Source organism: Hibiscus syriacus, unplaced genomic scaffold, assembly GCF_006381635.1.
Source record: "Hibiscus syriacus cultivar Baekdansim isolate YM2019G1 unplaced genomic scaffold, ASM638163v2 tig00110556_pilon, whole genome shotgun sequence".
In the NCBI taxonomy this organism is placed as follows: Eukaryota; Viridiplantae; Streptophyta; class Magnoliopsida; order Malvales; family Malvaceae; genus Hibiscus; species Hibiscus syriacus.
In genome coordinates, this window is record NW_024062779.1 from 4,714,203 (window position 1) to 4,741,090 (window position 26,888).

Genomic DNA, 26,888 nt, shown 5'->3' on the forward strand with positions numbered 1-26,888 from the left:
TCCACCAAAGTCAAGTGTACGACACAGGTCGGTCCGGATTAGTCAAGACGAAGCTTTATAACCAGGAGAACTAAAAGAAATAAAGCATGCTTTCTTTCTTCTATATGTTAGTTTGGGCTACTCTCGTTGCGGTGTGATGCCGTATTATAGGAACACCTTTAAAAAAAATTGGGTAACAAGCAGGGGTGTGTAAAAGTGTCGATCTGATCTGTTTATCTGATAATTCGATCTGAATTTTAGGATATACTATCCAATTATTTTTTGAATAATTTAAATCGAATATCCAATAAAAATTTTGGATAACTGGATTGGATACGGATTTGAGAAATCTTACTTTGAATTATCTGTTAATCCAAAAAATAAATGGCCATTTAACCCCAAGTCCAGCCGTGTTTGGCCTGAAAAGCCATGTATGTCAATGCCACTAGTCGTAAAGCCAAAAACTATTCAGCCTGTGTTTTTTTAACTTCTTATTTCCTTATCATTTAAATATGAATGATAATGTTGCAATTCATTAACACAACTTACACAAGTAAATGATTTTTTCACAGAAAGTAAGAATAATGGATAAATTTTAGAAGTTTTTGTTCCCCGGATAATTGCATGTTGGGGGTTAATCTCCTCTCTCCACTGAGCAATTAATAAGAGTTATGAAACTAGGAGGAGTTTGACCGGGGGATGACTTTTATTCGTCGCCATATTATTCATCTATTAATTAGGAAGATCTGCCCCAACTGAACATGTTTTCGTTCATAAGCTTTTGTTTTTGCTTTTTTTAGTATATTTTTAAACTACTTATTTAAGTTGGTGTGATGAATTATGGAACAACTTAAGTTGAAAAATGAATAAAAATTATTATTTTTAAAATAGTAACATGTTCGAATCAGATATCCGATCCAAAAATTAAAATATCTGGTTTTTTAGACATAGTTTGGATCATTATTTTAGTTATCCGAAATTTTAGATTTCTGAATTTTCGGATCGGATCAAATTCAATATCCAAATTCGTATACCCCTAATAATAGGTATAACCGCTTATGACTTTAACTATTGTTTTTTTTTTAATTTGACTTCGATTTGAACACCCAAATAATAATAAAAAAATTATAGTTAAATTTGTTTTATATTAAACCCAAAATAATCTTAAGCTTCATTTTCAAAACACATTTTCAAGTGGGGGGGAATATATTGTCGATCTAAGAACAGTTTCGACAGTGCATAACGGGAAGCATTATTTCTGAAATAAACTGCAAATGATTTAGCATTTAGACTGCCAAAGGAGCTTTTTTTTTTACCAACCAGTAAGCCTGAAAAGCACAAGTACAATATGAATAAACGATTTGATAGCACTGAAGATCCTGTAATGAAGGCTTTCAAATTGGGAAGTACGGCAATGAAAATTTAGATAAACTGGGTCATCATCATCATCTCATGGTTGACATTGATGAGCTCTACTAATTACAGAAGAGAATTAAAAACACACTAATACAAGAAACTGGGTAGATTACCAAACAATCTACTGTTGCATTGAGACGAGCATGACAAATTCCTGAATTCTATTGATAAAAAAGAAAACATTATCCCCAGTATTTCATATGCTATTGATAAATAAAAAATAAAATTCAACACCACCATTGCAATATATGATAAGCCTTGGGCTCTTTGGAAGCATCATTTTAACTGTACCCGCTACATCAGGAAAGGCTCCCGATGCATAATCAATAGTCATACTGTACAAAACTTCAGCTACCAATTGAACGACACCATGGCCTTTCACTTCATTTTTCGTTCGTCAAAGTCGTTATATATGCCCGTCACCCTGCCATATTTCATTAAATAAAACCGCAGGACAATAATGAGCACATAAACAAACAATTAAAGATCCAGTGCTACAAGCAGCTAATTTCTTTTCCTACAAGCCCAATTTAATGTTATTTTCAGCAATCACGGAACATATGTTTGAACTATATATGATGATTCAGTGAGGCATCATAGATGAGAGTGGTTAAAGGCTTTACTCTCATTTTCACTGATGCCGGTCCCTAATAGTTTCTCAAATTCACAAATATGTTAGAGATTATTCAGATTAACCTTGAGTATGCTAGTGGTAGAGCATCACCTCCAAAAGGCTAAGTTGCCAAGTACTGGACATTCACTAGTCCAACCTGTGGTTTCCTATTTAACCTCTGCATCATTTAACCTACTTTTAACCCTTTTCTGTTTACATCAAGTTAAGTTATCTGACTTTCCCAGAACCTCCAACAATGAACTATCTATAGTTTTCTATTCAAGCTCTAAATTGTGACGGTTCCTTCATCAGGTGCCTTTGTAATGATCTGAATGCTCAATAAATCAAAGTAGCAATGATGTGTGGATATGGTGTAATGTCGCATACCTATCATAAGACAAGAACGCATCACATATATTTCCTACAACCTTGTTTCGTACCTTCATCGCACAGACCTGCAAAAACGTATTTCAGCAATAGAAACTACAAGATTGCTTACAGTTGTGAGTTGTGACAATACTCACTTGTACTAGATCAACAGGTCCAACCTCGGGGTCCCGATTCCGATGAATAACAATCCCATTGTCACATTTGTTTACAAAGTGTGCACTTCCACTGATGTCGTAGAGATTTGGAGGAGCCCCAGTCCATCGGTGCAACTGATGGACAAATATAAAATTAGTACAAAGAGAAACCATGCAGTAAAAGATAACTCAGAAAGACCAACCTGTCTTGGATGTGCAACAAACCAGACATGACAAGAGTGATGCTGAGCAAATCGTTTGATCTTCGTAAGCATCTGGCTTACATACTCTGTTTCAGTCCTGTTATGGATATAAGATGTTAATAACCGGGACGTTTAGGCAGCCAGCACTGAGCGCTCAGAATGGGAAATAGTAAAGAGCATTTTGAAATTGTATGAAGCTTTTCTTGTCCACTTATGAGACCAACTAGAATAGAACCAGGACGCTTTGTGAATACTTCTATCAAAGTATATAATTTTAGGCAAAACACAGGTAGTTAAAATTTTTGTGATGATAATATTAATGAGGATGTCCGTGACACTACCAACTATCAAGCAGGTTAGCCATCGGCATAAAAACAAAAATCTAAATTATATACATGTATTTCATGGATGATCCAAAGGACCAAAATTAAGGCACCAAGAAAAGTGACAAACTATACTATCAAATAAAATGGAAGTGGTGCCAATATAATGGCAAAACAAACAAGGCAAAGGTGAGCATTGTGGAAAAAGTACTCACTGATTAGCGTGGCGCTGATGATCAAGTTCATTGTAAGGATCAATTACAAGCCCCCGAATACCATGCCTTAGTACTGCTGCCCTTGCAAGATTAAGAACCCACTCTATATTCGGAAGAGCATCATTATCGCACCTATTCCAGAACCCATGAGATAAATCTAGAAAGCAGTATTAAATTTAAGAAAGCAAGCACAACAACAAGAGCATACAAGGCCTCAATTTTTAAAAGCATCCAAGCCTATACCGAACTGTAAATTCACCTCCCAAACCAAACACACACAAAATTGGCTTATAAAATAAATATTTCAGCAACTAGGCAACAATTTGGAAAAATAATAATAGAAGTCTCAATCTGCATGAGCACATATAGTATCAATAGATGTGTCAACTTACCTTATGAGATAAAATGTGTCATTCAACCATTTCTTCCCTTCTTCTAGTTCCTGAACACTCATTCTATCGGCATTGCTCCCATAGCTATTGCCAGCAAAAGTAACAAACAAACCAATTGGTGATTATTATATTAAACAAGATAGTTCAAAGAAACCACAGTTGCAAACATATAAAAGTAGGCTTTATTTCCAGGAATTCATTAGTTTCCCAAATCGTCTCTTGGAGAATGATATGCTAATTGAAGAATCAAGTTAAAGAGAATTTACGGCATTTTGGGCAGACTTGGATGATTAAATACCTGAGGTTTCTGAATATTTCAATTGTAGCTTACTTGTGCAACATAAGTTATATTTGGTGTTTCATGTTTCATTTAAGATTTTGCGTTTGGTTATAAGCATCTATGTTATTACAGTTTTGAGCATGTTTGATTTATCAAATATTGAGTTATCGACTTCAAATATTTAAGATTTGAATTATTGGATTTTAAAGAATTTTGATTGAGAATTCTAATTATTTCTTGAGGGAATTGTTTTCATAATGCTTGTTCTAAATCAAAACTTTGTCTAAAATGAAATAAACAATCATCATTCTTATTTTGAATTTGTTACTTTAACATATTCCAAAACAAGGCTATCTTACAATTGCTCACATCAGACCAAAAACACGAGTAAAATGATTAGTTCAAAATTCTTCTTTTTTTTCTTACATGTTCTGTAGATAGCCAATTATGAGATCCAAGTGAAATAAAATTTTTAAACATCCCCTTGCAACCTAAAAGCTTTTAAAAGTTTGCATATAATTTCAAGGTATAATTTTTTTTTTGCTAGATCTAATGATGCTAGAAGAGTAATAATAGAAACTCAAATCAAGCTAAACTTACCCTGTATCGAAGAACGGTTTCTTTACATATTTCTCTATTAGTTTCCTTCCATGATCCCGAACCTTGATAAAAGAAAAATAAGGGGGAAATTGTGAGATTAATGTTAGTCAAAAGGATGTGCAATAGCATGATTAAAAATAACAATAATACTATTATTCCTATCAAAAAAAACAATAATTCCTATCAAAAAAAACAATAATACTATTATAGTGATTATCTATTATGTTTATCTAGATGGAAATGCACTCATGTTAGAAGAATTCACATTCCATTAAACATCATTCATGGGAAAAAGGATTAATCTATCTCTAGAAAGTCTGGTATGCCTTTGACTGACTTGGTTGATGGACTTTACTGTCGCAGAAGTGGACTTCGTTTCTAGAATAATCAAAAGACACTTTGCAAAAGAAAGAGCTGATTAAGATGTGAAATTTGAAAATGTACATTTATGCTTTAAAAAGGTTAATTGTAAAGAAATATAATTCTTCAAAGTAACCCAAAAGAAAGCAGGAATGGTCATGCTTGTATACTTATCCAACAATAGAACAAAAATATATCAAGAATTTCAAAACCTAAATGAATCTCTTCCTTAGTTTCAAGGCCATTTCATCCTAGGTAAAAGAGGCAATTCTCTAACACAGCTGCATGTATATGTCGGTAATCAAGAACAGTGAGACTAAATGTGGATGAATATAAGAAAATTTCTGGCTGACCTTGTTCTCCATGGAGCAAAGAGCAAATTTCCAACCAACATTTCCACTAAGATTACATAAGAGAGAATCAATCCATTCACTCTTCCCAGAGTTGGGAACACCGGTTACTATTGTCAGCTCTCCTGGAACAACCTGGTAGAGAAAAAAGAAAACTTGTGAGGGATGATATATCATCTCTACTACTAGTTAATAGGCAATATAGGGTAAGAACACATCAAGCTTACGTTATATAGGCTGTCCAGCGCCCTCCAACCCGTTGAGACACCAAATTCATATCCAAGAGTCCGATGATAATAGTGGTCAATTTCATCAAAGAAATCTCTAAAGTTGAATAGTCCACGTATGGGATATAATTCGGCATTATCAATTACTTCCTTAAGAGCACTGGGTCCCAAATACATTAGTACCTGTGGTCACAAGAGTTGGTCAGTGAGACATCTAATTTGGAACAAAATTTTATCTGCAGCTTGGTAGCAGCCTAAAAGGTGTTTAGGAGGCATGCCGCTATGGTTGTTTCACATGTTAAAATCTCAATTTGCCGCTTTTCAATTAGAGGAAGATTTGGCTGCTTGAAAAGGCTTGGTGGTTATTTTATTTTTGTTCATACAGTTTTCCAAATTTTCTTAAAGAACTAGGACATAAAATTGCAAGTTGTAGGCACTAAATTGGAACAGATTGCAGGAGTTTGGGAATATAATTCCCTAATTTATAGCTGCTAATATTTAGGGATTTTACCATAATGTAGATGCTGATTTGCTGATTTTGTGTATAGTTTCCTAGATTAGATTCTCTTTGTAATCTATAAATAGGCACCATTTTTACCAATAAAAAGCATTGAAAAGAAAAACAGATTACTCACCATTGAGAATCTGATTCAAACACCTAGTTTCTACAACAATAGCCACAATCTAGCCTCTTGCTGTTCTACACCATGGTAAAATTTGCAGAAGCCACAAACGCAAATGAACAGTTTGCATTAATCTTTCATACCAATAAAATAAGGAAACCCCGAAGTAGGAATGAAGGGGGGATAGACTCTTGTCGAGCACATTCATAACCTTTTAATATCAAATAATCTTCAGTTTATTATGAGTCTGACATTAGATCGAGAATAAAATTTTATTTTAAAATTAGTCGAGAAATGAGATTCAGGTCATTACAGGCACAGGTAAAAAGATATAGCTATATGACCTCATTTGCATCTTTAAAATGATCCGCGTCATTTTTCTTTGGCCATTTAACTCTCCAGCATCTGCCACCCACAGAAAGCAAATTTTACTCATCTTAAAATATGCAGACAGCAACAATAATAGAGAAAAAGAAAGCAGGATAAGTTTCGAATAGCTTCAGCATTACAGAAAATCATATAAACCTTTCTCTTCCAAGCCGACGTGCAAGCTCTTCAGCTAAGGCTTGACCAGGTGGATCCCCATCAGTGGCAAGTATGATGCATGATGCCTATAGCATACATAGATTAAAAACTAGAGTCATGTTCATTTCAAAATGGCATTATAAAGAGGACCCAAGAAATAAACCCCAGCAAACCTCTTTTAGGTACTCTTTGCAGTTCCACAGATATCGATACTTTGTGTCCTAGCTTTCAAAACAAGTGAATGAAACATTAGAACGACGTTTATACTCGCATATCGGTGACAAGAATAATGTTATACTACATTGTCCAAAATGGCTGCTGTCATTTCCTCATTCCATTCTTCTCAACTTAAACGAAGTGAGAAGTTGTTGGTTCCACAAACCACCTTATAAGAGGCTAAATTAAGCAGATAATGTGGCCAAAATGAATAAATTACTGCTTGCTTTATAAACCGCCCTATCCATAAGCAGATCATAACAAGTAATATGTAAAAATTATTCTATCACATACTACTAACTTAAGAGAAGCAAGCAGGAAGTCCAAGCAAAACATGCACATTCGACAAACCTCATGAGTCAAAAAGCAAATGATTCTGATTAATACCTAACTGATTAAGCCTCCCCATATTTCTCAATGGAAATTTGCTCATACGATATGCATGCATGAGAGATAGAGATAAAAGGATCTACATTGGAGAGAATCATCTCTATTTCATAGTTGAAACATTGAAGTTGGATATCTACGTAGCATTTGATGGCTGACAACATTTTTTAATATTGCCATTCGGAAAAGCTAAAAAACATATAGTATTAAATTTTAGTTCAACTAAAACCTGCTCCTCAGCTGGAACCTCCTTTTCAGAAACTGATGGTGGTGCCCCATCAGGGACACTGACACAATTACGGAAGCCAGCTTCCTCCATTGCAAGCTTGTCCATTTCACCTTCAACCTATAATAACAAGCTGGAAAATATAAGCATCAACCAAATGTAGAACTGGAATAAATCTTCAAAAGAGAGACAAAGATATACAATAATGATATCGCTTGTATTCTCTATATCATCCAGCCCATAAAGTATCTTTTCGGCATCCTTTTCCTGCAATGGAAGAAGAGTGAAATAAGATTTTAATCAAATACTATTAAATTTTATTTTTAAAATAAAGGCCACAAAAAAAGTGTGCTCAAAAAGTGACAGTTCCGGCCTCCAAGAGCATATCATAGGAGGATGAACATAAATGTCTAAGGAGATATTAAATGTAAAGCCCGAGTCAACATACTAAATTAACAATGTAAACATGGGAAAGAATTTCACAAGAACCTGCCAAAACCTCTTGACTATATCCCGATACTTGCAATTTACAAGGTTCCCTTTACGCCAATAAGGGAATGCAATAGCAATCTGTCAACGAAATTCTTAGATTAATCAGCTGTGATGTGTATTGATTACATTCATAAACAAAAAACAGAACATCAACCTTGAAGTTTTTTTTTTTTTTGATAAGAATTACAGGCCTCATTAAAAACCCTCTTCTTGACTAAATGAACTTTTGAGAAAGTTCCTTAATCAGTGAAGGGAGGAAAAGAGTGCCTTAAGATTTTATTTCTCAAGAGAACATAGTACATAAGAAACACCCCACAGACTGACTAAACACCATAAAAAATACAGACCAATTATCACAACCAGTCCGCCCCTATACAATAGCGAAACTACCACATCCCCTACAACCAAAACCCAAAACCCACTGAATGACCTCTAAAACTATGATGTGTGATCAGCCAATCCCCTGTTTCGCTAAGGTATCAGCCTCACAATTACAATTCCTCGGAATATGTCTAATAATGATCGCCCTCTCCGAGATTAAGGACGCAATTTTTAGAACCAGTAACCTAAGGAAAGGAGGAGAAGAAATCGGTTGTAAGATCCAATCCACCACTGTCTTACAATCACTCTCAATAATTAACCTTCCTTGAGTCGCCCATTCCGACGATAGAAAAAATTCAATGCCTTTCTCTATTGCTTTCATCTCAGCTAGTGGAGGAGGACATGGACCAACAGCAAGTGAGAAAGACCCAAGGATTTTGCTTTCCGAGTCCCTTAAAATACCCCCCATTCCCCCCAACAGGCCGTCCCCACTAACCGCCCCATCAACATTAACCTTAAAAAAATGTAGTGGAGGAGGAAACCATTCCTGAACCTTCACCCTTTTATGGTGCCTTGTCTGGTGCTTGTCTGCAAGCGACGGGTCTCCAACAAGAGAATCAACCTGAATGAAATCATTTGGGTATTTAGCAAGGAACCACTTAACCAACCTAAATCTGCAAATGAAGAAAAGATTAGGTTTGTCCAGTTTCCCATCATCAAAAACCACCGAATTTCTAGCCTTCCATAATGACCAAAGAACTACCCCCGGTATAAAGGCCCATATTAATGACTTTGGCCTTAAATCCGACCAGGAACACAACAAAGAGGCTGGATCATTAGGTAAAACTGCCGAGACTCCCCATAACCTCCAGAAACTGCTCTATAAATCCCATGCAACCTGACACGAGATAAACAAATGCTGAACTGTTTCCTCTTGCTTAGCACATAACGGGCAAGACACCTCCTCCAACATAACACCCCTTTTTATCGGCTCCGATCTGACTGCCAGTCTTCGATGGGAAACCTGCCATAGGAAAGTTTCGACTCTCGGTGGGGCCAAACCGAAGTTTTTAAACTTTAACTATATTAATAAGAAAGATCAGTTATTTTAGAGTAAAATAAATACACCCTTCCAAAAATGTCTGCCATCTTGAACAACTAATAAGGTAAGATAAACCAGCCAACATTCCAAATACTTCAGTAGCTGCCAAGAAGGAACTTTATGTTTTAGGCTTAACTTGGTAATTCCAACTTAATCCATATGGGGGAAGAAACATAATTTCTGCAAATTACGCATCATGGGATTAAGTTTGTATTTAGATTGAGCGAGGAGCTTCTAGGAGTTCAAGTTGGTTATTTATTATGTACAGGTTAGTCTCCAAAAGGGAATCCTAGTTTTTAGATGTATAAGAACTAGTAAGCATCACAAATACTCGTGCACTCTTAATATAATCAAGCTTTCGTATCCGGTCTTCACAAAAATGTCTAGTCATTTCGCTCCCCACGGAGGCAAAAAGTCCAAAATCCTCTTCATTTTCCACCGAATCAAAATGGGTTGTTTCCATTGATAATCTTAGCAGGCGTGTTTCAAGAAGAGCTTGGTGGGAATTATTCAAGCATCATGGTAATGTTGTTAAGGTCTTCATCCCTCTAGTCAACAGGAGGCCTAGATATAAGGATTCTACTTTCGCTTTTGTTCATTTTGAAAGCCAAGAAGATATGGACTTAGGTTCAAAAATATCAAATGCAGGACAATCATAGAATATCCAATAAAAGTATAGAAAAAACAACTTCAGCACCGAATTTACCACAAACGTGCGTTGACAGCTACAAATTAAGACCTAATCTATGTAGTCAGCATCTTAAGCCTATAACTTAAGAAAAAGGATTCACAATTACCTCATCACCCGTCATTTTTTGCATTATGCCATTTCTCTTTAGCGTTTCTGCAGATATCATTCGCTCTGCAAAATATGCAATGAGCTGAAGCAAGAGCAAAAAAGTATTAACTAAGGAATCACAATCCACTGAATTGAAACTTAAACCAGAAGGAAATTATAGATAAAAAACTACAATAATTAAATAACTAGAAAACCATCTTCCAATGCAACAGAACAACATTAGCATTTGGAATTCACACAATGTATATCAACATTTAGCATTTCATTTATGAATTTAAACAAGGTTGAGAAACATTCAGCTTTTATGATCACTGATGGAGAGAATGAAGGTTCTGAGGCCTAGCTCGCTACATTCCAAAAGAGAGAGGGTTTGAAGAAAAGAAACATAGAATTTGCAAGCCAATTTGCAAAATTTATGTTCAATCAGTACTGAAAAAAGTAAAAAATCATGCTTGGAATATGAACGATAATGGGGCAAAAGCAATTGGATTCTATTTCCTCTTGAAATTCTGCTTGGGATTACGGCTACCAGGAAATAGAAAATAAAAAATATATAAGTTACTTCAGGAACATCAAACCATTGGAATTTTTCAATTGACAAAGGAGTTATATGAATAAATATCTATTTACTCAGCACTAAAGAATATACAGGCATACAAGTTGAATGGAAAACCTACCAGACAGCTGCATATAAGATGGAGCAAATAAGTTTAGACATCTAAATCAATATAAACCTTAGTGAGCAAAAATAGAAAAAGGAGAAATCTAGAAACCTGATTACAGAGTGGTTCTAATTGCAAACTCTCCACTGTGATATCCCTTTCAACCTTAGCTTTGTTAACTCGACGGGAACTTTCAAATGTTGATTTGCCATCTGCAAAGGCCTAAAACAAATGGACAACCAAGGGAAGCCTATATCCAATGACTTTCACATGGACGTAAAAAATTTCCCGCACCAATTTAAAAGGAGAAACAGATTACTTTCGTGTGGCCTTTCCACCCACATTTTGCTCGAAAACACATCCAGGAAGCTGAATACCTATAAATTAGATCTATCAACAATGGTTTGCTGACCCTTCATAATAAAAAAATGTAGTTAAACAAAAAAGAAAAGGATGCAGCATACCCATTTTGGGAGATGAAAAGGGATAAGCTAATCTCCTTTGAGTCACCGCCATTGCACTATTATACAAGAATATAAACTTAGAGAAAGAGTGGAAATAAAGCAGAGCTAGTGAGGATAAAGAATGATTGAAAGGTTCCAAGATTTTGAAAATCGAAAACTCCTCTCTAGTTTTAATGTCTAGAGTAAGTCTGTTATCTCTGACCTATAATTTTTATCATAACCGCCAAGACATGGCACATTCTAATAGCAACTGCTCCAATAAGATTGACAGAAATCAATCGAACTTATGTTGAAATGCAATAAAGCTAACAGTTTCGTAGAAAGAAAAATACCGAGGGACATATTAAGCGGTTTTCATGCCCATCAACACACTTAGTTATATTGATGCCAAGCTGCTTGAGCTTATGCTCCAAAATCTGCAAGTAACGCTTATCCGAGGGATGGTTATCCAAGTCTTGAGAATGAGCTTAGAGATAAAAAAAGGAATTCTGGTAAACCTTCCATTATGTACATTTGCAGACTCCTATCTAAGTGTCTGCACGATTAAACACGTAAATGACTCTTCTCTTAGTATTTCAATACAAAAAAAAACAACTTAGAAACAACCCTTTTTCTCTATTTTTACAGAAAATAAATACCTGGAGAGGGAGAAGGATGAGAATAAAACCCATTAGTTCTAAGGGAGAAAGAAAGGGTTTGGGGGATGGGTTTTGGGGAAAGAGGGGGAAGGAAGCGTTTAGAGGGTGTGTGGAAGTTTTTAGGAGGCAGCAGAGGGAGAAAGGGAGAGTAGGAAGCGAGGAAGCGTTTGGAGGGCATGGGAAAGGCAGTGAGCTTGTGGAGGAGGAGATGGAGGTGTTGATTATGTGAATGAAGACGCAGCATCACTCGGAGTGTATTGTCCGAGTTTCGTCGCTCAAGGGGGGGGATTTGTTTGGGTAAGCTTGGTTAGCCTGTTAGGGGTTCTCTTCCTTTTATTAGGAGCATTTCAGCGAAAGTTGCACTAATCTGTTCTCCATTTCTTTTCTTTTTTAAGATAAAGAATCTGTTCTGTTTAATTAGGTTAGAAGGTTCTTTCCCTTGTACACGCTTTAACTTACGGCCGGCCTACAGCAGGAGGACCCTGCCAATAAATACTGTTTAGGTCCCCATTGATTTGAATTTTTAATTTTTTTTTTCAGTATTTCATCGCTTTTCAGATTGACTAATTTTGGTTTTTTATTTTTTATTGAGATTTTATATTTTATTTTAATAAGTATTTTTTTTAATTTGAAACATTATTTAATGAAAATGTCAAAAAATAAATATTTTTAAACTAAATAAAATAATTAATATTCTATATATAATATTTTTTTATTATTTTATTATTTTTAAATACTCAATATTTGTTTTATATTATAAAATAATTTAAAATTAAATTTAGATCAATTTTTTTTATAGTATGAAGTGATTACTAGTATATGAATCATATAATTGAATAAAAAAAATTAAGTTCAAATCGAGTTGTATTTTACAACTCGAATAACTCAAAATTTATAGTAATTATTAGTTTGATTTTCAAGTTTGAGTCGAGTCCCTTGACTTTGTATGGTATATATGAATCATATATGAAAAAAATACGAAAAAATAAATATGTATTGTATATGTTTATAAAATATCATTTAAATTGAAATCAAATAATGTCATAATATTATAAATATTTATAATTAAATTTAAATAGGAACTCGAAAATTTGACTCCACTCAACTCGACTCAACTAAAAAAAGTTTCAAGTCAACTCCAAGTTATAAAATAGGACTCGTCAAATCAGATAACTCAAACTTTTTTTACTCGACTCGATCGAATGCTCACTCCTATTTCCAATCATACAATATTGCTTTCAATCACGTTTAAAACCATTCGGCGTGTAAATTTCTATTGTCACTTATACTAAATAATGCCTTTTATTTTTTATTAATCCAGAGTAATTATAAAATAGTTTATTAAAAAAATAATTATTTGACAATAAATATTTAAATATCTCTAAAGATGTCATGCTCGAGTCTAATATCTCTAGAGATAAAATAATAATTATTCTTTTAACTACTAAGATCATTTAGTTCATGTCATTACATAATGTTATAATAATCAAAATATTTTAATCGATTTTTTTATAATATTTGACTATATTTTTTAATCATTAAACCTAATATCACCCAAGTGAGACACCGCTAAAGCGAGGTGACCAAGTAGGCATGTCTATTTGCATTTGGAAAATATTACCGAATAGTTGGACTGTTACCCATATCCAAATGTTATTAGTACTCCATTGGCCCAACAACTATAATTTTTGTCTGTCCTCACTTTGTTCTTTACTTATCACTTTCCCTATTAATAAGTGTTATAATATTGAAATCTATATTTAATATTTATTAAAAAATTCATTTATAAAATATTTTAATTTTCGTTTATAAACTATTAACTATCAACAGCTATTGTTAACGTAATACATTCATAAATGTTAAAATAATAGCTACTGTTGTTAATTAATAGTGTCCATCTGAAAAATAATAATTTTAAAAAATAAATGTTAAATACTAAAATACTTTAGAAAAACAAAAATTAAAATAGTTGTTCCACCAAACACTAAGAACGAAGAACAACATTATACTTAAATAAATAAATTTCCATTTTGATAATTACTTTTCATTACTCATAATATTTTTTATTTAATCATCAATATTTAATATAGTGATCAATTAATCTGAATCGAATACTACAAAATCCAATTAAGAGAATAATTATTTTAATCCAATTTATTTCATTTACAATGTTAAAATTCAAATTTTTATTCTTATTTAAAAAAATTAATACATTATTCTAATAGACCAATTAATTACTGACAATCTTACATAATAAATAAATAAATAAAATACCAACCTACGATGCATAATTATCTGTTAATTAAAAAACTTACTTTATATTGGTAATTAATAAATTAAAAAATATATATCGTATGTTGCTATAATAAAAGAAGAGATAAGAATGATGGGTTGATTTTCTTTATTTCAACTTGGAAATCACTTAAAGGGTAAGGGATTAATGCAAAGGAACAAAATAAAACTATATTTTAATGACTTATCGTCGTCGGAAGCAAAGTCATTTATGTCACATGGGAAATGACACACAATCCAATAGCTTAATTATCCATAACATTAATTTAATCCCACACCATAATATTAAATTTTTTTGCAGTTTTCAATACACATTTTTTTAATTAATGTATTGAAGAGACGAGGACGATCCTCCCAATCCAGTATGCTTCATTCGCAAACGTCAGGATTCAAACTTCCGACCTTGCTTAAGGGGTCTTGTGTCTCATCTCATTAAACCAACTAGTTGTTGGTACATTTTCCAACACACTTTTAATTTATTTACCAGTCTCATTCTGATAGGGTTTTGATCATCAAATTCATGAGGTTTCGGTTCGAGCATCATGAAAATTAAAAGTATGAATATTTAATATTAAATTATTAATAATCATTTTAGAACAAATATTACATTATCTTTATTCCAATTTAATAAAAAATTATTATATATTTCTAAATCTAACTAAACCAAAACATTTAAAAATAATTAATTTTTAAAATTAAAAACATATATTTAAAAAATTAGCATTTGATCAAACAATGCAAGTTGGTGATAAGAATTGATTATTATATTTTAAGAAGCTCGTCCCATTGGTATATTTCTTTATGTATTTAATGAATGCAAATCTTACATAGTCACTCGAAAGGCATTTCATAATGTTTACTTTGACCGGTCCTTCTTCACTTTCATTCTAAGTTATACGTGCAACTCCAATTCATTGATTTTAGCCAGTTCCTCTATTTTTGTGTTTTTATTTTAATTTAGCGCAAGTATATATATAATTTAATGACTTTTAAAAAAAATCATAAAATGAACATCATTAATCAGTAAAAATGATGAAAATAGAAAATCGTCATGTTTATAATATGTTTTAATTAGGACGTTATACACAACATCATACAAAATTTTTATCACAAACTGATAAATTTATTGTAATGTTTTATAAAGTATATTATAATTGTTGAACTTTTAATTTTTTTAATATGACCGATGCCGTTAAAATTACATGACATGACATATTAAATTCTTATTCTAAAAAAATTCTAATATTTCAAATCTACGATCACCACAAAAGCTAAGTTTTAGATGAACATGACGTCTTTGATCAATCATAACAATAAGAAGGTATTTAGAGCTATAGCCGTCTTATTGAACTTAATTTTTTTCTTTCAATATTCTTGTGTCATCTTCTTTTCTTCCTTTATTTTTTATTTAGTCGATGGCCGCATAAATTTTAATATTGGTTGCCGAACGTCAATGATTATTATTTTTCTTGTTCATTTTTATATTATGTTTTTGTTTTTTTTTTCCTTGACTTTTTGTTCATTTTTAAATAAGAATCTTTATTATTGTGACACATTTTTATCTGTTCTTGTGGAATGCTTTTTCTCTGTTATTGTGGCATGTTCTTTATGGTTTTCAGTAAGTTTTTCGCATACTTCTGTTATCGTGCTGGTGTTTCCACAAAGATCCTCACGACATTTATTTTCTGATTGACTTGTCGGTGGGAAAGTATTGTCAGATCCTCTCTTTTGTAAATGGTTTTTTACCATTATAATCAGAATTGTGTAGCAAAGAAGTCTGTCAAATTGTTTGGTTCGCTCACCACTCTTTTATCACATAGTAAAGCATCTCGTTCGACAGAGACAATGAGTTTTATGAAGGTTACTGGACTGTTTTGATGTTTGGAAGGTTTCATTCTATTCATATCTTTGGGTTTAATATTTTTATTTTATGTACGAGTTTTTAGTAACCATTGTCTCCAATTTTCTCTTTAGATACGTTGTAATTTTGATTATTCCATTTTTAATTAATGAAATTCAGTTGTCATTGTTCAAAAACAATAAGAATGTTTTACTTGTCTAAAAAAATAGTATAGTTTAGTTTCAAATTGATCCAATGCTTAACGATAGCATATCTATAAGTTTTAATTTTTAGTTTCGATTGTAAATTCAATATATCTAAAGGTTTTTTTTGACGAGTTTGAAGAAGATGAGAGTTTGAAGAAGATGAAAGAAAAATAATAATAATAAAAATAGTAGTTTGGTGAAACCACTAAACGAATACAAAGAGAAGGATGGGAGGAGATCAGATTTCATGTTTTAAGGATATTTTAACATGCCACGTCAGTTGTTGCTAAAACTTTAACGGTCCAATGGTTGAAATAAAATATTTTCTTAACGACAATGACTTTAATAAAATTTGTTTGATTTTCGGTGACTAAAGTAAAAGTGTCCTAAATATCTCGTGATTACTGGTTTAATTTACCCTTGTATTGTTATAACTTAAACAATGATGATGTATCGAGTGTGAAGTATTTATATTTTTATACAAGAGCCCTATCGAAGTTAAGGGTGAGGATTCGATCGAGTCAGTTAAGTCGTAAAAAAATTTTGAGTTATTTAAGTTGACGAGTCGTATTTTACAATTCAAACTTAACTTAAATTTTTTCAATTTGAGTCGAGTTTAAGAAATTTAAGTTGAGTTATTCAAGTTTCAATGATAATTTTATTATAATCATTTATAATATTATGGTAAGGATTGTTCTAATTTTTCGACTTTCTCTAACCACATAATATATATATATATATATATTATTCTTTCACATTATAATGTTATTTAATATATTAAATACAATCTAAAATTATAAAGTATATTCACAATATTATATTTTTCTTTATTTTGAGTGTAAAATATTGACGAGAGTAAAAAAAAATTAAGGAATTGATGAGATGAAAAAAATTGTAAATAATTACAGTTAAAAGATCAAATTGAGTAAAATGTAGCATTAAGGGTCTAAATAAAAAGGAGAGTACATTTTTAGTAAAAAATAAGAATTGAAGTTACGTAAGTATTCTATAGTTGTATATAAGCATGTTGTTCAAATTTGGTAAAAATAAACTTAAAATAAAGGATGAATTGAATAAGGAAAATATGAAAAATTGAGGGATTGGATTGACAAATAGAAAACTTGTTATCTAAAAGTGGAATTGAAATGACATATCTATTCTACGATGATTTAGGAGCATGTGGTTCAAATTTGGTTAAAAATAAACTTAAAATGAATGGAAGGAATAATGAAATCATGGACTTAAAAATGTCAAAATACGTAGTCAAATTTTCAGTTTTTCAAGTAACTTGAAATTTCAAAATTTCAATTCGACTCAAACTCAAAAAATAAATTGATAATTCGAGTTGACTCAAACAATTCAACTCTAATAACTTAAAATTTGAAGAAAAAAATCAAATCTTCGAGTTGAACGAATTTTACTCACCCTTATCAAAACTATCCAAACTCCACTCTTCAATCAAAGAATAATGTGTACTTCAGTATCCTTGAATCTATATCTTCGATATACTATAACAACAATGATTTTAATTAAACTAAAATTAATAAAATCATTAAGTGACCTGAATGATAATTCCTAATGATTATATATTTGAGTATTTACGTTAGTAGAGTAGGTTGTTAGTAGAGTAGGTTGTTAATAAATTAAGAAAGTTACAAACGTATACTATCTTTTAATAATTCAAATTATTGAAGATAGTGGACATTATAAATATAATTAATAAAATACAGAGATGGCTGGTAAAGTAAAGAGGTGAAGATAGGTGAGATGCGGTGGATGCAACCGGTGAGGGTTGCCGTAGACAGTGACGTCAAGCGGTGTAAGAGGGGTTGGGCAAGTGTCTGGCGTGCACCTAACTCAACACCAACATCTGATTCTTTCGCATTATTTTAACGCACCACGCATTCGTCAGCTTCCAGCTAGGGTAGCCCCCCCTGTTTTTAACTAATTATAAATTTATAACAACTGCTACTACATATTCTATTATAATCTCTTAATTTTATTTAAATTAAATTTTTTAAAAAATTGCTTATATTACAGGGGTTTGCTTCACATGCTAAGATAACAATGGTGGGAAGACAATAGAATTGTATAGTAATGGTCAGAGAATCCCAGTTGAATTTGTTCTCTTATAGGGGAGGAGACTGTCATGCAAGAACGTGGAGCAACTGTTGTCTCAATTCCATTTTCAATCATTCAAATGAAACTATACCAAACTAAATCAAATTACATTTTATTAGCTAGGGTTTTGTTCTGGCTTGGACCACCAAGAAAATCTTAGATGTTTATGATTCATCGATTAAAAAATCACATATTTCCGAGTATAACAGCTAGCTTCGCCGGGGATCAGACAAAAAAATTAAAAACTTTAGTAGTATAACTTTATTATTGCTAGAATTAATTTTTGTTTTATTTAATTAGGGTTATTATATTTTTACAATTATATATATATATATATTAAAATTAATGTAATTTTCGTTAATAACTACATTACTTATTTATTGACTAGCTGTTGATGGTTAATTCCCCCCCTTTATCTCTTTTTGTTATTTTCTTCATTAGATTTTATCATGAATTTTATTGTATTTTTTAATATCTATTTTTCAGGTAATTTTTTGTGTGTGAAAAATATTAATAATTTTATATGTATTTTTTTATTTTTTTCTCTTATATAATTATCAAAGTATAATAAAAAAAATAAAAAGATAGATAACAGTCCAAATATAATTATTTTTGTATTTGATTCTAGGGGTGGATAGGTATTTTCATTAAACTCTACGGGATAAGTCGATATTTTTTGAAATTATAAGAAAGTAAATGAATATTTCACCAAATCTCAAGGGTAAGTGTAGATATGATTATTTTATCTAGATTCGTCGAGTTTTGATATAATTTTATTAGTTCGGATTTTTATTTTAAAAACTTAAGATCAAGTCAAGTTAGATCATTTATAAGGATGAGATCAGGTCGAGTTTGAGTTTAATGTGGAAAAAATTTCTCTTAACCTTAACTAATATAATATTATAATTATCTCTTACATATCTAGATATAATTACAATATCATCCTTTTCTATTTTATTTTTTTTAATTGAATCCTAAATTTACCTAATAAAAATAAAGAGTGTGTGTATATATACTCGTGAACCGGAGTCAAGTCAGGTGTGGTCAGAAGAATTTAATTTTTTGGTCAAGTTTAGAGTGGATAAAAAGAATAAGTATATATATTTTTATTTATTTTAAAATTTACCATGTAAATATTTTTACAATAAAAATGGTAGGTTTGTTTTTAGGTTTTAGCAAGCGAAATGTTATTTTTTCCATCTTAAGACAAGCTTGCTTCTTTATAGGAAAAACTGTAGACTCTTGAATTATTTGAAAATAACTATTCAAAACTCATTTATTTCTATTTAATTATATCACACAATAACATTTAGAAGATAATTATTTATGAGTAAATATATTTATTAAGTTGAACAAGTTGTTCGTCTTTATTCTCTCATATTCTCTTAGATTATAGGTTATAGATCCATTAGAAGCACTCTCCATCCTTCTCGGCTTCTCCTATAATCTTTATTCTTTTCCCCTTTCCCTCTAAATAGGATTATGATTAGATTATGGTTTGACAAAAAAAAAGATCATTTACCTTATTGTCTAGTAATTAATTTGAATTGTTTATTATCATTGGTAATATTTATTACTAACTATTTTTCATGAGTTAAAAATGAACAATATTTGAAATATATACCATGAGGATATAAATATGTCATTAATATAAAAAATGAATATAAATTAACATTTTTGTTTTTTAAAAAATGTAAACTTATACTAAAACGAGGTTTTGTTTTCCGTTTGCATTAAAATAGTGGGGTATTGGATGCTGGTTGGATAGTAATAAACAGCAAAAAGCAAACTCCTAGAAAAGTGAAGAATCACTATGAGAGGCCCTGATCCTATGTCCAGGTTTCAAAGCAAACGCACTGCACCCTCTTCAAAAACCAATCGCAATCCCAAACGCTTTTCCCTGGGACCGCTACGCCTGCACTTGTCTTTGGTAACAAAAACAATACAATACATTTCCTCTTCATTTTCAGCACAGAACATATATATATATGTGTGTGTGTGAATGAATGAATTTTACTGATTTATTTAAATGTTTTTTAAATTATTTTATAATTAAACATTACATATATTTAATATTTTTTAATAAAATGTATATATTATATCCAAAAACAATACAATAAAAAATACTACAAAGAGTCCCTGCAAGAATAAATCAATCACCGATCTCCCACGTTATACAAATTTTGGAGAAGGTTTCCTATATAAATATTTAAGAATTTCGCCTGTACAACGTCACAAACCATTTAAGTAGTTCATCATTCGATCTACCACCCAACCTACTAAAATAATGTCTATTTCGTTCCTCCCTTTATACAGTCTTACAATTTGAACTCCCAAATGTCCCCCTTTATCAACGTAAGCTCTAATCCAAGTCACCCACAAGGACATATCTAAATATTTTACATTTAAATAGTTATTCAAGTAAACTGTTTATTTACATTTTTTTTAAAAAATATTTACAATAAATAAAATGTTATAATTTGATTTAGGTATAACTTTAAGAGCTCATTAAACTAAAAAAAAACACACACACAATTAAGTGAGGTTGTATTTAGTAATATTACCATTTGTTTATTAATTACTATCATTTATAAAAAAGACCAGTTTTGTATTAAAGTCAGCGATTCTCTCTTCCCCCTCATCTTTCTCTCTTCTGAAAATATCAGAAAAAAAAAAAACAATATTGAGTTTCTTTTGTTTGCTTTTTGATGTGAAGAAAGAAAACTATATCGGTCGATCGGTTTTGTTCTCAAACCTTGTAACTAAAAGAACCCTGTTTTTCGATTCCAATAGCCAAAACCCATCTCTTCAAAAAATCAAAACATTTGCATGTTTTTTTCACGTCTGCAATTAGCGTGGGTGCAAATTGAAGCTCAGAGAAGTGTGGGAATGGAGAAATTCTAGATATAGGTTTTGTTTTCTTTTTCTAATAAGAGAGAGCTCGCTGTTTGTTTCTTACATGTTTCCTTACAAATGGAGAACTACCGAGGCGAAGGTGATTTAAACGACATAGTTCGGGCAAGTGGTGGTGGTGGTCCGTTGAGCTGTGTCACTAGTCAAGGCTCAAACATGGTTCCTACTTCAACCTGGCAGCAATTCCCCTCCGATCCATTGAATTTCACATCTTCAGCCATGGAAGGTTATGGTTTAAACGCTTTCGGTGACCCTTTCTCGTGTATCTCCGATCCACTTCTTCAAGAGCCCCACGTGGCTGCTTGCTCGACATACTTCACCATCCCTAATCCAGCCGATCATCATCGCATCATCAGTACCAGCTCCACCACCGTTAATGATGCAACCAACTTTCCCGATTTAACAACAAAAGTGGGTCAAAGCAAACTGTTTGAAGAAGATACGCGGAGTCCTTGCAACGTATTTTCTCGGATTCAGATCTCCCCAGTAAGCTCAAGTAAGCTACCTTTGTCGCCCGGTGATTCGCCGATGATGGCTGCTACCACGGGAGTTTCCCCGAGGGGAATTAAGGCGCCTGCTGTTCTTCCAAGCGACATGATTAATGCCAAAACCGCCTCCAAACATTGCTTGATTGATAACACTGCCCCAGTGCAGATCTCATCTCCGCGGAATCTGGGTATCAAGAGAAGGTTAGGGTAATATTTAATTTCTATGCTCAACCTTCGTTATTTTACTCTGAAAATAAACCCCTCAACTAGCTACTATATTTTTATATTCTTCTTCCTTATCTCATTAATTTACACCCACGATGCATGAATTAATAACATTTAGGGAATTAATGAAATTTTCGGAACTTTGGAATTTTCTTTTTACTTTCATAAATCATGTAGTGGATGTGAGAAATTAGGGTTTATTGTTACTTTTACTAATAAATCAAATCCCATAAATATTTGCCTGAATTTTATGCATTGGAGTGTATGATTTGCAGGCAAGTTTCGCTCACTCTGAGGTTTATATTAATGCTTAAAAAGGTTGAAATCTGGAAAGACTTTGAATCAAACCTGGAAAGCTAGATATGTAGCTTAATTGGGAAACTTAGCTTTCGTGTTATTATATGAAAGTAGTTTTCTTCCTTAACCCACCTGAAATATCATGGATGATGATGTTCACTGCTATTTGTCTATAAAAATATAGAACAATCACTTTCACCTTCTTTGGGAAAAATTATGTTCAAAATAATGTCATCTCATGTTCTTTCATTGTTTTTTAAAAGATTAAGTTTTTAAAATAACTAACATAAATTATTGTGGAAATATATATATAAACATATAGAAAGAGTCAGGTTAAGAAGGTGGTTTGTATTCCAGCACCAGCAGCTGCAAACAGCAGGTCTAGTGGAGAAGTAGTTCCTTCGGACCTGTGGGCATGGAGAAAATATGGGCAGAAACCCATCAAAGGTTCCCCTTATCCAAGGTACATATAATAAGTATATATTTATTAATATAGATCATTATATTATATCATTAAACATAATATTATTACTAGTTAGTTACGTTATCATTGGCAAGATGAGCAGCCAAAAGCTGCTAATAAGTTTGAGAAACTAAAACTAAAGCTGCAGTTCCAGTGGCTATTCTGTTGTCTTCTGAGATGACAAGTTGCAGAAATCATGTTTTTTGGTTGCTTTGTAATGTTTCTTAATTATAATAATAATAAAAAATTATATATTTACTATGGTACACTCGAGCATGCCGAGTCTCCCTTTCACAGTTGTTCATTTGTATCTGTACATGTTCATCGATCGCCGATACTTTTCTAAATATATGCAAACATAAATAACCAATGTTTTTTTCCTCTCTTCTTTGCTTCACTGTCATGTATATATGGAAAGATATTATGATCGACATTGTGCATTTCATGTATTCAAGGGGATACTACAGATGCAGCAGTTCCAAAGGCTGCTCTGCGAGGAAGCAAGTGGAGCGAAGCCGAAATGATCCCAACATGCTTGTTATCACCTATACATCGGAGCACAATCATCCATGGCCGACTCAAAGGAAAGCTCTCGCGGGATCAACAAGGTCTCAGCCATCCAAAACCAATAATACTTCTTCAGCCCCCAAGGATGAAGAGCTTAAAGACAGCAGCAACGATGCATTGTCTCCCACTAATTTACCTGCTACTGTCAGCTCATCGGCTAAAGAAGAGAGCGATGACATGGAGAAGCAGCTGGAAATGCACGATGGTGAATTTGCCCAAGGAGTACCTCAAAACTACAAGCCATCATTAATGGCAGACTCCCAGCAGGCCGAGGATTTCTTTGCTGAATTGGATGAGATAGAGACAGACCCTCTGAACCTATTGTTTCCACGAGGATTCCATCAGGATGAGCGGAAAGAAAAGAAAACAATGGACCCTTTTGGTTTGTTTGATTGACCAGGGAACAACAATGCTTATTTCTAATTAAAACAAAGTCCATAAACCTTGATTTTGAAGCTTAATTCATATTAAAGGTGTATATTTGTGTTGCTATTCATTTAATAGTACGGATATTTGTGGGTGGGGGGGGGGGGAGGGATGAGTGGAGTCCCACATTCCTATCAGATGGGACAGAAAGCTGAGGAACAGAAGGTTTCAATAGTGCAAAACAAATATGTGCCATCAGACATGACTGGAAAACTCAGCAGCTGTTTGATTTAGGATGGGACTGCCCTTCTCTTTTTTCTTTTCTTTTTATTAAGGAAAAGGGGGAGAATACGGGGGGGGGGGGGGGGGGGATTATAATGCTTTGATGGTGATGAAATAGGTGGTAAAAAAATCGTTTGAAAATCTTGACTTTTCTTGTCAAATATTCTTGTCTAGGGATATGTGCAAACGAGTGAGGTTATTAAAAAAAAACTTTTCTTCTTTACCAAACAAAGTTGGGATTCAACTTCTTTTTCTTTATAAATGTTTAGATCAGAAATTCCTGATTAATGCAATAACTGTTGGATTACTGCAGTTTCATGATTTAAAAATAGCTTCTTTGGTGAGAATCTGTTTTAAATTGATCGATGTTGAGAGTTTTTTTAACTGTGTCGTCAACTCATCCGAATTCTATTAACTTTACAATCAAGTATTTGTTTTTTGTCAGATGACTCATCATCAAGTGTGTGCATTTAATGAAATATTTACTTATTTAAAATCAAGAGTTAAAATTGTGTGATTTGAATTTTGTTGTAGATGGATTTGGTTTGGTTAAGATGGAACACTAATTGAATTTAGTTGCAGTTGAGAGACACAAGAGCAGCAGGACGATCTTGGGCTAAGCCTTGTATAATCAAAGCCACAGAAATTAAGGCTTTAATTTTTGGTCCAACAATGGAAACCCTAACTTGGTCATGAAAGAAGATTTATGTTGTTATCAAGTGGGTATTATTCTTCCACAACGTCACTTTATAATTTGTAATTCCATATTAACAGTGTTGGTTCAAACAGTAAATAACTTGATATCGTTTAAGTAAAGTTTCAGGTTCGAGTCATTATGTTTGCAGAAAATCTCCTCTGGAGACTCACCTGCTAATACCCGGTGTGCAACACGGTTAATCAAGATTAGTCATAGCGAAACCTTAAAATTTTAGGACAATAAAAAATTTCATTCCATTGTTGTGTATTTCCATCTTAATTTTTTCTTCAAAAAATACTTAAATAAATGAATTATTTATATATAAAAATAACATAGAAGTGATCTACACCCTTGTGTCTTTAAAGGCGCGTGTATTTTGTTTCATTGACCCCCTGATTATAAAAGCATATTCATAATTCTACAATAATTCAAGCATCAGCTTTGCATTTTCCTCTCCAATTAAAACACTTGTTTTTTCTTTATCTAATTATTAAGCATATTTATATGCTATTCTGCAATAATTCAAGCATGCAATTCCTTAAACTGTTATTTCCTTATATATATTACATAATATTCATTTTTTTATAACAAATATCCCAAATTATAATAAAGATTTACAACCACAATCGTTAATTAGACACATAATTAAAAAATTTTTCTATAATCATTTAAACAAAACTAGTAACTTAAGATCACATAAGGACCATACAAGAAAATATTAAAAATCTAACTAAGAAACTGAGACAAAGATACAAACAAATTTGACTGTATCAACAAATGAACCATAAAAGGGGATCAAGTTATTAAAAGACCATCGGTAAATAGCAAATCAGGCTCGATCGACTTGAAAAGCTATACACGAATGCAAATCAGATATTCAAATATAATCCGAGGGTCCAAAGTAGAGTAGATCGACAAGATATCAGATAAGCACCATCTTAATTAGTCACGACGATATCAAATAAACCCTTAGAAAAAAGATAAATTCAAAAAATGACTAAGCGACCGGAAAAAACATGCCAAAAGATTAAAAAAAAGGTGCCACAAAGGCAAATGAAAACGTGTCGTACATGCATACTTATTGAAAATAAAAAAAACAAAAGAAAACATGGATACAATATAAGAAAAGAAATAGATAATAAAGAATATTGACGATCGACAACTAATATTAAAATTAGTGCCGTTGCCGATCAAAAGAAGAAGAAGAGATGAACTATACATCAACAAAGGAAAACTAGACTCTAACAATTCTGTCTAGATATTCAATTCTTTAATCTTATTAATAACAGTACAAATCACGTATAATAAATAACGAAGAAATTGTTGTAAATAAAACACTCACACAAACAACTTTTATTGAAACTCAAACAAATATTACAAGAGTACTCTCACTCAAAAACAAGAACTACAACTCACTCTTATAAGACTTTGCTTCTTCACTCACTTAGAAGCTCTTAATTTTTCTTGATGCTTAAAACTAAAATGGGAAGGGGTATTTATACTACTCAAGAACAATCCTACACCACACAAATAAACTAATTTAAACCATTACAAATTCAACAAATATCTAACTCTCACCTAACTAAATTGATGTAAGCAATGACATCATTAATTAAATGATGTAAGCAATGACATCTTTAATTAAATGATGTAAGTAATGACATCAATTTAGTTTGGGTTTGGGTTTAGGCTCCCATAATGGATCAAGTTTATGATCCAACACCCTCCCTTAAACTTGATCTCGTGACCCCTAGTAGGTTCCTTAATCTTAAGAAGTCTTCGCTGGTCAGTGGCTTGGTAAAAAATATCAGCAACTTGATCTTGTGACTTCACATATTCAACTTCCACATCTTTTCTTGCAACACACTCCCTTATATAGTGGTAGCGAATATCAATGTGCTTGCTTCGATCATGGAATACTGGATTCTTCGCTAAGGCAATGGCTGACTTGTTGTCGACACAAACCTTGGTAGGCTCTTCTTGTATCAAACCAATCTCCTTCAATAGATTTCTAAGCCAAATTGCATGACAAACACATGAGGTAGCAGCAACATATTCCGCTTCACAAGTGGACAATGTGACAATCGGTTGTTTCTTTGACATCCATGTGAAAGCAGTATCTCCCATGAAAAAATACGAATCCAGTAGTGCTCCTTCGATTATCTATGTCTCCACCCCAATCACTGTCGCTATA

The 26,888-nt window shown here is 32.4% G+C and overlaps 2 protein-coding genes across 4 annotated transcripts; one reads left to right on the forward strand and one right to left on the reverse strand.

Moving 5' to 3' along the window:
* Nucleotides 1-1,539: 1,539 nt before the first annotated feature.
* Nucleotides 1,540-12,321, reverse strand: LOC120131303 (twinkle homolog protein, chloroplastic/mitochondrial-like). 3 transcript variants are annotated; one of them, XM_039148312.1, is made up of 22 exons: nt 11,938-12,060; nt 11,797-11,834; nt 11,632-11,715; nt 11,300-11,355; nt 11,155-11,204; nt 10,947-11,057; nt 10,172-10,255; nt 7,949-8,029; nt 7,661-7,726; nt 7,463-7,579; nt 6,804-6,851; nt 6,631-6,716; nt 6,450-6,510; nt 5,483-5,665; nt 5,259-5,390; nt 4,546-4,607; nt 3,666-3,749; nt 3,274-3,405; nt 2,736-2,832; nt 2,533-2,667; nt 2,396-2,463; nt 1,540-1,819 (listed from the first exon to the last, which is right to left on the reverse strand). In XM_039148312.1, the coding sequence occupies exons 4-22, from the start codon at nt 11,349-11,351 to the stop codon at nt 1,774-1,776; spliced, it is 1,695 nt and encodes a 564-aa protein (XP_039004243.1). In that variant the 5' UTR covers nt 11,352-11,355; nt 11,632-11,715; nt 11,797-11,834; nt 11,938-12,060; the 3' UTR covers nt 1,540-1,773. The 3 variants fall into 3 exon arrangements, with proteins under 3 accessions (XP_039004243.1, XP_039004241.1, XP_039004242.1); XM_039148310.1 differs by lacking the exon at nt 11,797-11,834 and having other exon boundaries at nt 11,155-11,212; nt 11,632-11,765; nt 11,938-12,321; XM_039148311.1 differs by lacking the exons at nt 11,797-11,834; nt 11,938-12,060 and having other exon boundaries at nt 11,632-11,742.
* Nucleotides 12,322-21,071: 8,750 nt separating this feature from the next.
* LOC120131503 (probable WRKY transcription factor 14) lies at nt 21,072-23,782 on the forward strand. Its single transcript, XM_039148487.1, has 3 exons — nt 21,072-21,998; nt 22,642-22,782; nt 23,238-23,782. The coding sequence occupies exons 1-3, from the start codon at nt 21,370-21,372 to the stop codon at nt 23,743-23,745; spliced, it is 1,278 nt and encodes a 425-aa protein (XP_039004418.1). The 5' UTR covers nt 21,072-21,369; the 3' UTR covers nt 23,746-23,782.
* Nucleotides 23,783-26,888: the final 3,106 nt, after the last annotated feature.

Coding starts and splice junctions, on each gene's coding strand:
- LOC120131303 (XM_039148310.1), bottom strand. CDS start 12,181: ATGCTGCGTCTTCATTCACATAATCAACACCTCCATCTCCTCCTCCAC. Junction 6,511..6,630: donor CGTCGGCTTGGAAGAGAAAG/GTTTATATGATT, acceptor TGTGGGTGGCAG/ATGCTGGAGAGTTAAATGGC. Junction 2,668..2,735: donor TTGTTGCACATCCAAGACAG/GTTGGTCTTTCT, acceptor TTTGTCCATCAG/TTGCACCGATGGACTGGGGC.
- LOC120131503 (XM_039148487.1), top strand. CDS start 21,370: ATGGAGAACTACCGAGGCGAAGGTGATTTAAACGACATAGTTCGGGCA. Junction 21,999..22,641: donor AATCTGGGTATCAAGAGAAG/GTTAGGGTAATA, acceptor ATAAACATATAG/AAAGAGTCAGGTTAAGAAGG. Junction 22,783..23,237: donor AAAGGTTCCCCTTATCCAAG/GTACATATAATA, acceptor CATGTATTCAAG/GGGATACTACAGATGCAGCA.